General features: G+C 31.9%; 2 protein-coding genes across 2 annotated transcripts; both read right to left on the reverse strand.

Annotated features, from left to right (window-relative positions):
- Nucleotides 1-1032: 1032 nt before the first annotated feature.
- LOC127242852 (F-box/LRR-repeat protein 17-like) lies at nucleotides 1033-5695 on the reverse strand. Its single transcript, XM_051262563.1, has 11 exons — nucleotides 5109-5695; nucleotides 4939-5040; nucleotides 3861-4005; nucleotides 3577-3761; nucleotides 2550-2654; nucleotides 2342-2439; nucleotides 2058-2248; nucleotides 1907-1973; nucleotides 1510-1595; nucleotides 1309-1407; nucleotides 1033-1224 (listed from the first exon to the last, which is right to left on the reverse strand). The coding sequence occupies exons 1-11, from the start codon at nucleotides 5693-5695 to the stop codon at nucleotides 1135-1137; spliced, it is 1755 nt and encodes a 584-aa protein (XP_051118520.1). The 3' UTR covers nucleotides 1033-1134.
- Nucleotides 5696-9101: 3406 nt separating this feature from the next.
- LOC127243043 (uncharacterized) lies at nucleotides 9102-11322 on the reverse strand. The gene is made up of 4 exons (XM_051262883.1): nucleotides 10821-11322; nucleotides 10105-10732; nucleotides 9777-9969; nucleotides 9102-9692 (listed from the first exon to the last, which is right to left on the reverse strand). The coding sequence occupies exons 2-4, from the start codon at nucleotides 10501-10503 to the stop codon at nucleotides 9205-9207; spliced, it is 1080 nt and encodes a 359-aa protein (XP_051118840.1). The 5' UTR covers nucleotides 10504-10732; nucleotides 10821-11322; the 3' UTR covers nucleotides 9102-9204.
- Between the last annotated feature and the right edge of the window lie 1294 nt (nucleotides 11323-12616).

Consider the following 12616-nt stretch of genomic DNA (forward strand, 5'->3'; position numbering starts at 1 on the left):
CCCACGTAATTAGTTCTTATTTTTTCATTTTCGTCTGTCCTATATAATTTGTCATTATACATTAAATCATATTTTAATTTTTTTAATCTTAATTAAATTATTTAATTATTTTAATCTTAATTTATCATTATTTTTACTATATAATAATTATTTTTACTAATACACTTCTTAATTATTTAAAAATTATAATTTACTCAAATCACGTATTTATAGTAATAGTCCCGTATTATCTAGAACGGAGGGAGGAAGTATTTTTATTCTTAATTCAACACATCTAAAAGAGCAACAATCATCCTTAAACTCTACATTCACATTATAAATTATACTCATTCTGTCCCATAAATATAGTTTTAATTGAGTTGGGTACGATTTAAGGAATATTGATATTATATTGGTAGTGGGTAATAAATATGGATAAAAAACTTCTTTGCCCCTGTGAGTGTATTAGTGTAAAAAGTAGTGACAATTGTGTAATAAAAATGAAAAAATAGGGGTAGTTTTTATGGTGATATTGTTATTTATGGAAATAAGACTATTATTTTGGGACGGACAAAAATGATAAACATGACTATTGTATTGGGAAGGAGTGAGTAATTTATAACAATAAAACTTCCATGCTTTATTCTTCGTCGAGATATTTTAGATATTTAGTTTTAGATTTTGTAGATTTAATTTAAATTTGATCTTATTCATAGATTAAATTATTTAAATTTAAATTTATCGAGTTTGTTTTGTATTTTGTCAGGCTCTTTATTTTTATAATCAATAATTTCCTCCCAAAATTTTGAAAATTATATACTCCCTCACTCCCGAAACTATAGTCTTGGTTGTGTTAGACACATGGATAAAAAAATATAGGTAAAAGATATTTTTGCCCCCGTGAGTGTATTAGTGTAAAATATAGTGACAATTGTGTAATAATAATGAAATAGTAGATGTAGTTATATAGGGACATGGTTATTTATGGAAATAACATTGTTATTTTGGAACGAACAAAAATAGTAAACAAAACTATTGTATTATGACGGTGGGAGTATATACACAGATACATGTACAAAACGTTAGTTGCCACTAGCAGCAAGCAATCAAACCCTAACAATGGCAGCAACACAAATCTTCACATTGCACTTCAATTTACAAATCCACCAGAAGCTGACAACGACGACGTTTTGTAGGTCTTGTGCATTCCTTATCGACGTATGTCCGAACACACAAACACAAACACTAATAAGGCATCGTCAAGCATCAAGAGATTTGAAAATTCTCTGCCATTAAAACACACAGACAATTTTAGCGAAGCATTCTTACCGGTAGGGCGTTATAACATGGAACTCCAACTCGTTTCGAATTATCCGGCATGCGTTTACGCGAAATATGGTCTTCAAGAGGAGATATATCATTGTCGACCTTAATAATAAAAAAAAAAAAAAAAATTGTTGACAAACTAATTGGACAAATGTAACAATAATATCGATATCGAATAATTGTTGAATAATAGTTAGCTGAAACCTGATTTCTTATAGCTTTGATTAGTATGTCGTTGCAATTTGATGCGTCTACGATTTCCAAATTAGGACATTGAAGCCGCAATCTCTCTAATATCAAACACACGATTGATTGAAAGTTAAAAGTTTGTAGCAATTTACAGAGGTCACAAATAATAATAATAATAATAATAATTCCTCCGTCCCACTTATTTTGTCTCATTTAGCTTAGATACATAGTTTTAAGTATTGTCTAATTAGTAAGTAATTAAAAATTGTATTACTTAAAAAAATTATAATTTAATAAAAATAATTATAAATTAAAATTATGATGACTAAATAGTTTAATTAAAATAAAGAAATTAATAAACAAATTATGTGGAATATACAAATTAAGTGGGACGGGGAATAATAATAAATACCTGGATGCAAATTTTCACAAGAGTTGAGATTCAAATCAATGAGACTCGAACAGTCTATATACAGTGACTGCAACATAAAAAATCGTATAAGAATATATAACATGAGTACACTTTCAACAAAAATAAAAGAGTCGAAGACGAGTGAGCTTACATCCAGTCCGGAGCATCCCCACAAGCTTAATTTCTTCAACTTGCTATGCTTGATAAATAATTTTTGGTACACGGGAGACAATACATATATCTTTTCTTCCGAAGACCTTTCCGAATGATCGCATAATAGAGTCTTTCCGCAATCCAAAAGTTCGAGAGAAGGAAGTTGCCCCGTGGCGAACTGTATACCACCTTCAGATAAATAACAACAAAAATAAAAATTTTAATAAGATGATAAAAGATGAATATCTACTAAAGGGCCAAAACAAAATAAACGAATATTACTTGAAGTGATGTTATGACAGAGTGCGAGTAGAAGTTTCGACAGTGTTTTGGAAAGAATATGACATATCATTGCGATGCCACTGTCAGTTATGCTCGACCTAAAATAAAGCAATGAAAACAAAGCAAATTTAAACATATCATCGATTCGTAGTTAATGTAGCATTATGGTATCAACGATCAACGGTAAAGAAAAAGAAACAAAACATACCCGCTTAGATCGAGCAATTCTAAATTGGGAAAACTTGAGGTAATAGCAGCAACCGAAACATCGGTTATATTTGATCCAAAAAGAAGAGAAAGCATTCGCAACTCCCTGAAACATTGAAACACCATCAAATATTAGCAACTCCGAATGGAAAGGAATTAAAAGTATTCAAATACTTCATCGGTTCAGCTCTAAGGGTCTCATTTACCTTTTGCGCCATTGTCCTTAACATTAAAAATATCCTTATATTTGTATAATTTTTTGCATAAATATCATTATAATAGTATTATAAATATGGCTGGCAAACGAATCAGGTCGTGTCATGTGGTTCAAGTTCAGGTCAGCTTTAAACGGGTTACAAAACCTTTGACCTGAACCTGACTCATTTAATTAAATGGGTTGATGTTTCCAACCTTAGCATGAGATTTTATTAATCGGGTCAACCTGAATGTGACCTAAATAACCTGTTTAAGTCTAAAATTCTTAAAATTTTAATTTAAAATAATAATTCTACTAAAAAAATTCAAATGCATAACATATATACATCTTAAAACAAAAGTTATTTATTCATATCATGAAACATTCAAAAGTCGAATTAACATTACACTACACAGTACACAACACAATTCTTTATTTTTTTTTTTATTTCCTATATTTATAAAATTGGCCATAAATATTGAATTTTATTGGTAAAATATAGAAAATATATTTAAATTTAAAATAATCTTAAGGTTAGACGGATTATTTTCAAATTGAAAATTTAGACCTTAATCAGATCCATTTAATTAAATGGGTTTCACCCAATTATTAATTAGGTCAAAAATCTCAACCCAAACCCAATTATTTCAATCAAGTTCAGGTCGGTTAATTTTTACTAACCCTAATTATTAGACACTAATATAAAAGTATTTTTCTCATTTTTTCATGATTTGTACTACTCGTTTTCAAATAATAATTAATATTAAGATATTAAAAAATAAACGGAACCCTTAGAATCGGACGGAGATAGTACAAAGTTTAGAAGATACACCTCAAGTTTGCAGAAGAGAGAGCCTTCACAGCTGAATTCGACAGTAAAGTCGAAGCGATATGAATATTTTGAAGCTTCGGACAGCACCAACCGATATTCGCCATTATTGAAGTAAGATCAGTTGTATCTTTTTCTTGACAACAAAAATCTAGTGCAATCTCCCTTAAATTTGGGCAGCTAAAAATCTGCGGATAACAATGTAAAGAACATATAAAATTTCCATATCAGATAAATATTTCTTGCAATATTCGACAGAAACATCGAATGAATGCGAATATAATTACCATTTGCGAGATAGAATGAAGATCATATAGCCAAATGGTTTCGAGGCTAGACGAAGTAAAATCGAATCCCCTGAGATTAGAGCAGCCTTCGAGTTTGAGAGTGGTAAGGCTTCTTTCTTCGGACACAAACAGACTCAGCTCATCCCTGAATCAGAATTAATGCAATTTTATTTATGAAAAGTATGCGACGTATGTACCATTTAGGGGTGAGCATTTGGATTTTCGGTTCGGATTTAGCAAAATCCGTACCAATTCAAAAATTTGAATTTTTTGAAAAAATCAATCCGATCCAAATCGAAATCCGAACTAAAAAATTCGAACCAAATCGAAAATTCTGAAAAAATTCTAATATTTTAAATTTCATAATTGTTTTATAATATTATATATATATAATATATAAAATTATATATATTAAAACATTATTAATAATTTTGAGTTTTTATTTATATTAATATACTCCCTCCGTCCCGGTGTAAGGTTGTCATTTGCTTTTTGGACAGATTTTTAAATATTAGTATTATAACGAGTTGTAGTAAAAAAGACGAAAATATCCCTATTAGTATTGTGTAATATAAAAGTAATGACATTTGTCTAATATAGTGTAAGTTGAAAGGGTATTTATTATGTTAGGTAGATAGTACAATTACTAAATTAAAAAGTGCAATATCCCTAAACCTTTCAATGGGACGGAGGGAGTATAATATTTTTAATACACTATTCATTCTATTTTTTTCCCCAAAAAAATATCAAATCAAACACCTATTTTTTATTTTTTATATTATATTAAAAATTAATTTTATATTCAAAACATCACATCAACGCCTATTTATATCACATTATACAACTATTCAAATTCAAAATTTTTACTATTCAAATCCAACCCAAAATCCAAAATCCCAAACAAACACACCTAAAATGCTATATTTAGGATTTCTGGTTCGGATTTTAAGTATATCGATCCGATCCGAAAATTCCAAATTTGTCAAAAATTCAATTTGGTTCGGATCGAATTTTCGAATTTCGGATATTTTGCTCACCTATGTATATTAAAGTTACTAAGTATCGATTGAGTACGTACCCAGTAATTCGATTGATGGAAGAAGGAGACATAGAGATGTCGAGAGTCTGCAATTCGAAGCAGGAGAAGGCAATGCAGGCGAGCATCGTTGCATCAAAATCACTGCAAAAAAAGGATAGACTTATCTGAGTCATCTTCTCAAAATATCAATCGATCGATCTTTCTCTAACCTTTCCATGAAGAGGGAGAGTCTTAGCAGCTCAGGGCACTTCTGCAAAACCGATCCAATGAATTCCATCGGCCTCTTCTTCTTCGGAACCTTAATCCGAAGCTCTTCTGCGTCGCGCCAAATTCTCAGACTCGCCTCCCTCCAAGACTTGCAAACTCCACCAGCAGAAAGCACCCCAGCTGGCGGCAATTTTTCAAAAATCTTCCGAAGGCAATTCGTCGGCAATCCTCCGTTGGGATCATCGAAATCCTCTTCTAAATCATGAATCAGATCATTTTCCAGCTCATCCGCAAAAGTGACCAATCCATGGGGATTGAAATCGCCTTCCGAATCAATCTTCTTATCATTGTTCATTAAAGTAACCTCGCCAAATGTAACTTGACGGCGCGCCGCGACAGAGTCCTTCTTCAGCAAAGAAGGGGCGAATGAGGAAGGCGTGGAGACGATAGACAGTAAGGAAATTTGAGCAAGACATTTGTGGCCCTTTTTGGGCAAGCCGCAGAGGCGGCAGTTGTAGCTGCCCCGCTTCTTCGACTTGGCGATGGTTAGGGAAGAAGCGGCCATAGGAGGACGAGAATATCTCTCCATTTTAGTCGAAGGCAAAGATGTAGTAGCTCAATTGGTTAGAGCGTGTGGAAATGAAAAATCGATAGTCAAAGGAGGGAAATGGAAGGATATATAGCTCAATTGGTCAGAGCGTATGGCGATAAAAAATCGATAGTCAAGGAGGGAAGAGGAAAAAAGAAGGAAGTTAATAGAGGAAAAGAGAGTGAGTAGTGAGTGAGGAGGGAAAATTGAAATTGATAATAAGTTTCTTTCATTTATATATATATATAGAGAGAGGGGCAGTTAGATATAGGTTGTTGGTTAAATAGCATTTTTAATTTTATTTTTAGTTTTAATGTGATGGAGTTTTTTATTTAATTTACTTCGTTCGTTCCATAATTATATATCTATTTACTTTTTATACGGAATTTTAAAAATATTAGTATTATATTGGGATATAGTAGGAATAAAGTAGAAATAACTAAAATGACTTTATTAGTACTATGTGATATAAAGATAATGGTATTTGTGTAATATATTGAAAATGGTAAGAATATTTATAATATTAGGTAAATAGTACATTTACTAAAAAAAAAAAAAAAAAAAGGAAATAGATTCTTATCCACAGACCAAAATAAAAAAATAAATATTTTATTATGGGACAAACAGAGTAATGATAATAAAAAACAATAAATGGAAGGAGGTCATCAACGAAGGAATGAAAAATAAAATAATTATATACTAATATATTTTTAGACCATATAACTATAATAACATATAAAAATTTGAATTACCTATTTTTTATGAGTTTAAAAAATAATTGGTTTGAATTTAATATTAAAATAATGTGATGTTCAGTTAAATGAAAAAATATCAAAATAGTAAAAATCTCATATTTTTAGGCAAAAGAAACAAATGCTAGTGTTTATTAGGTTATAATCTCAATAATGATTGGTACCATATTTACAAGTTTTTTTCATCAATGAAACTTAAAATGCCAATCCATTCAAAATCTTCGCTGGCCTTTCGGTGTGATACAGGGAATGAACGGGGCGGGCAGAAATTTTTTATTTTTTTTAATTGAGCAATATTTTTAAAAAAATTAAAAAGAAAATTTTCAAATGTCTATCAAGTAGAGCTGACAATTGATCGATTCGTGTTGGACTGAATACTTTCAATGGGTTAAATTACTCAATCTTAACCCAACCCGTTTATTATTGTGTCGGGTTCGTATTGATCCGTTTATTATCATGTCGGGTTCGGGTTGATTCGTGTTGACCCGTATACATAATTAAGTCGAATTTCTTGATTCAAATTAAATAATTTTTTGTTGTGATGTCGTGTTATGTTAGTTTTTATTGATTTGAGCGTAAAGTAGGTTGAATTATTTAAAATTGAATTTAGTTTAAATTAATTTATGAGAAAATTAATAACTTATGATTATTTTACATATATAATAAATATATTAATCAATATTAATATATTATAATCGGATTGTCGTGTCGAATTCGAGTTGAGAGTTTCAACCTTAACCCGACCTGTTTATTATCGTGTCGAGTTCGTGTCAATCCGTATACATAATCGAGTTGAAATCTTTGATCCAAACCTAATTATTTCGTATTGAATCGTGTCTGGTCAGCTCTACTGTCAAGTGTTGCATAGCTAGCGGATGTGTGTGTTTCGATGTGCCAGCCGAATGACACGTACACATCTTCGGCATTAGAGAATTAATTATATCAAAAAATTCACTTAGGTGATGTTTTATATACTAGCTCTGGTTATCAAATTAAAATAATAAAGAGATCGGTTACATAATGTCAAAAAATAATAATAATTGGAAACAATGTGTAAAAAAAATTAAAAAAAAAAATTACCTTGTTTTTTCATCTAAATCATTTGGTGAGTACAATACTTTAAATATATATATATATATAGATATATTCCTAAATGTTTTCTCAAACTAAGTTCTATTCAAACTTTTTTTCGATTTTCATCAATAAATGGATATATTAAATTGTATGAATATTATTTATTTGAAATGGATAAAAAATGATACTACTTCTGTGATGGATAGCAAGGATACAAAATAAGGCGAAATGTATATTTTTTTAAGATGGAGAAAATATATTTCTATGATATATATTCTTTAAAATATTTGAATGTATTTTTTAAATTTATTTCCATTAATACAATATGAAAAAAATAAATAAATTATTCAACTATAATTTCAGTTCAACTGGAAATCAGTGTGTAGCTACGCCCATCTAATTAAAATTCTTTGAAGACAACTGCAAATCCGTCGTCGCATGTTGAGGCGTGTTTAGTTTCTAGAATACGACATTTATAATGAATATAATGAAATATTCACAAAAAAAATATAGAAAAATATTATTTTATTAATATTTAAGATGATGAAAATATTTTTTTAATTTTTATTTTTATAGTAATATTTATTTTTTTAATTAATTTATCAGGAAAAAATATATTTTGTTATTAATAATTAAATATATAATTATTTTTTATTGTATATTTTTAATATATTTAAATAAAATATTTAATTTGATTGATCATACCGGAATACACACACTGAATTTTCAACTATGTCAGATTGACCCACTCAAAACAAGATTTAAGTCTCTAATTATATCTCTGTTTGTGCTATTAATTATGATTTGTCCCAAATAATTTATTATTGTGTTTAAAATGTAATTGCATTAAATTTGATAATTCATAATTTTTAATTTTAATTAAATTATTTTATTATTAATTTATAATTATTTTTATTATATCAAATTATTTTTATAAATATATTTTTTAATTATTTACTAATTATCCTTCAACTAAATTCTCACTATAAATTTTTTTGGATGTCTTAAATACCTGCAATATTTTTACGTCCTCAAATACCCTGCAATATTTCTAAAATATGAAATAATTAATTATACTTAATCTCTATCTCATATTTCTCTCTCTATCTATCGTATTACCTAATTTCTAAATAGAATAATTTCTAAATAGAATAATTTAAAAATGAGGTGGTGTGAGAAGATAAAATATGAGATAAAAATTAATATAATAAAAGAGTTGAATGAGTAAAATAACTTAAAACAATGTGTAACGGGAGCCTAAATATACCGATTTTAAAAACACAAATCGATGGTAATGAATTTCAGCGATGCACAAAAAGGGGTGAAAGGGTAGGAAAGAAACGCAATGATTATAATACGACAAAAACCGCACGAAACTCGAAACGCTTTAAATAAGCTCAAAAAGCTTTGTGCCCAGTTTCGCTTCCCCAAATATACTTTGCACAAACAAGCAACACAACAATAGTAATAAAAAAATAAAAATAAAAAAAGGAGAGAGAGGGAAAAGAAGAAGAAGCAACTGAATTAATTGAAACCAAAATTATAGTATTAGTGATTGTTATTTGTAATAAGGAAACATGTCTGAAATTTTGGTATTTTATTGAATTAGTAAACCCATGAGAAAAAAACGGACCAGACGAATTAAGGCTGTAATAAAAGGTTTAAATAAAGGTACCAAAAATTCTAAGGTTTATTGTCAATTACGGACGCTAGACCAGTAACGATCTTACCTTTGGGTGAATTCTTTGGCTTGATCTCCGGTGGCGTCCATTTCGGAGAACTGCTGCTGTTGTTCTTGTTGAATTTCTCTCCGGAAATTAGCTTCACACTTGTGTTGGTTATGGCTGCTGCTTGTTTATCAGAATTCAGGTTGTTTTCAATGGAGGAGATGCGAGAGGAAGGGGAGAGCCATTTCGATTTGACGTAGTCGGATTTCCGCCATGGCGGAAGAGGCATACCTTTCTTCTTCAAGGTGAGTCTGGTGGCCTCTGATACGATGGAAATGATGCTGTCGAGACGATCGGATTTGCCGACGAAGATGTGAGGGAGTGTTTGGAGGATGCTGTTCTTGTACGCCTTGGTTGAACGCGCGATCTCGAACTCGGATCTGAAATCTATGTCGATTATAAGCCTTTCTGCTTCGATTATCACGTCGATGTACTCGTATTCCCCTGCAGGAATGTTTGAATAATTTTAGGTTTTTTTTTTTCGAGGAAGAACAATAAACAGAGGATGATTTTTGATTCAGAGCTTACCGGCGGGAATGGAGGAGGATTTTTCCCATTTTGACTTGCAGATAGAAGCGTTGTAACCGAGGGAGATAAGACCGTCTGCAACTATTTTTCGGCAGAATCTGTCCTTGCGCGCACCGATCTTGTTTCTATCGATGATTTTGGCAGTGTCGGCGAGCAGGTTCCTTTCAGAGACGAGCAAACAAGGTACCAAGCTCTGCAAAACATTCAGAAGATAATTTCGAGTCAGAAAAATACGAAGATTATCCACAGAGACGAAGAACAGATAAACTAGGTCAAATTATGGACCACGGAAACACGACTGACGGTTCTGACAGGAAATTCATCTAACCTTGAGAACGTCACACGCGTGGCTGAGAGAAGATTTATACGAATCGCGTTCATCGTCGGAGCTGTCAGAGCAGTTTCCATTGAAGCAGTTGCATCGCTTCCTTCCGCATCTCTGCTGCCTCTCGTTGCCTCCACCTTCCATGAAGTTCTGAACCATCTTTGCTAAACAAACCGAGCTCGGCTCAAACTCCTCGAGACCTTCCTTGTCGCAGTCATTTATTGGCTCGGTAGCGCCGGCTTGTTTCTCCGGCGACGACGATTTCAAAACATTGGAGAACGGCCTCTCGAAGAGCCGCTTCAATCGCGACTTGGAAATTGGCTTCGCCGCCGCATCTGATTTTGGCTGCAACTCCGATGCGTGGTTGAAATCAATCGGTTGAATTTTCATCGCGTAAGGCATTAATTTCAGCTGCACGCAGTTGTTGAAGCTCGAACAGAAAAGTTTTCGTTGAGCTTTCAGTATTCAACCTCCATTTTTCCGCCGCGCAAACAGAGCAGTATCAGTTTAACTTCAAATTCTACGGCGATATCAAATTACTCTCGAAATCTCTAGCGTTATATATGGTGTTATCTAGATCGCCGATGACAGCTCCTCAACAAAGGAAGAAGAACAACGATCCTCAAACATCCTGCAACCAAAGGATGATTGATGCTAACAATCCTAAAATCTCATCAACCACACTCAATCAAAACATAAACAGAAAATTTAGCCAAAACCTGCTCGATCTCCAAAAACTCAAAACTCAGCAACAATCAGCCGCAAATATGCCTACAGACTACCAATCCATCACTCAATCCTAACTGCACGACAAAGCATGGAATAACTTCGCAAATCTGCCACATAAAATTACAAACAGAATTGCTTTTCCTGTTGATTTCAGATTAACCAAAACCTCATCACCACCACTTCAAAACCAAAAAAAAAAAAACAAAAGCAAAAACAGAGCCAATCAACACAACATCACGCCTCCTACACCCTACAAATCCATCACCGATAGCCGGAATCTGCATTTCCGGCAAAAACTCAGATCTCCGGCGAGTTCTTCATCCATCAAGTAAAATCATTCGCTCACTCACCCGCACACGTACAAACCAGCTGCGTGAGAGACGATGTGAGAGAGTAATGGGGAGCTCTTTTGGCGTGACAGTTCAGTTTACCACACAAACGCAAGAGAGAGAGAGAGAGAGAGAGAGAGAGAGAAGCAGAAGACCATGAGATAAGGGTCTCTACTTAAAGCAGGGGCAGTTTGCTGACCATGACACAAGCACTGCCACGCTGGCATCCTACGTGGCAAAACCTATCCAGTCTCCTTACTGGGGTACGTGTCACAAGATTAGCAATCCTCCGCCTCGCGATTGCAACCACACGTCGCCACGTATGATACCCACAGTCGCAGTTTTGTGGGCTCCTCAAAGCGAATTCCCCAAAATACCCTCCGAAAATTACGTTGCTGTTACACTAGTCGCGTTTCGCAACCGCCTCACGTTCAGATATCCGAAATTACATAAATGGCCCTGCTCTCATTTTTTAAAAACACCTATCTGAAGTTAATATTTTTTGCAATATTTTTTATTTTTGGTCTATTCACATGTCCTATATTTTCAAATTAAAAAATAATTAATACCTTTTATTTTATTATAGAATTTAAAGAATAATATTTTTTTTTTCTCGGCATTATAGTATATAATTTTCATTTTTTTTTATTCATTTAAATTTTTCTATGGAAATTAAAATGATGCTTCTTATATGGGACGGATAGAGTACTTGTTTATATAAATATCTTAAAATCTTTTTAATAATATTAAAATAAAAATAATTATAAATTAAAATTAAAAAATTTAAATAAGATGAAATATATAATTTTTTTTTTTTAAAAAAAGTGAGAATATAAATGCTAAAACAAAAATAACAAAATAGACATAATCAACTAAACGAATGAAGTATTTTTAATTTATTTTTTTTAATATTTTAAATAAACGGTCAAATTTCCAAAAACATCCGAGCACTTCTTTATGAACAAAAGATAAGTGTATTTTTTTATAATGTAGGAACCCGCCGTTGCTACCAAAAAATGCAAGCTTGATAAATTTTCGAACGAAACCTAATACCCTAAAAAAAAAGAATAAATAAAAAAGTGTATTTTAGCTTGTGCCCATTTGACAGGGCGCTATTAAAAAACGAGTCAAATGAAAAATAGGTAGCTCAACAAAATTATTGGATGATAAATAATCATATAATAATTTATTTATTTTTTATTTTCAAAAAAGAGTTTATTAAATTAAATAGATAAACATTGTGTGAAATTGTTGCTCAACTACTGTGAAGAAATATTGTACGTTAAGAGTTGTTGGCGGTGATCCAGTAGGCGCGGTCACATCCTACAATATTGTGATTTTTACGCGGACCATGGTGCAGAGGTCCAATCAAATCTTCGCCGTTCATAGTTTATGCGTCCGATTTTTAACGGTAAAAACCTGATTTGGAGTTGGAATCCAGGAGTTAGCAATAAAAG

Source organism: Andrographis paniculata, unplaced genomic scaffold (assembly GCF_009805555.1).
Source record: "Andrographis paniculata isolate CXL003 unplaced genomic scaffold, ASM980555v1 Contig89END, whole genome shotgun sequence".
NCBI lineage: Eukaryota > Viridiplantae > Streptophyta > Magnoliopsida > Lamiales > Acanthaceae > Andrographis > Andrographis paniculata.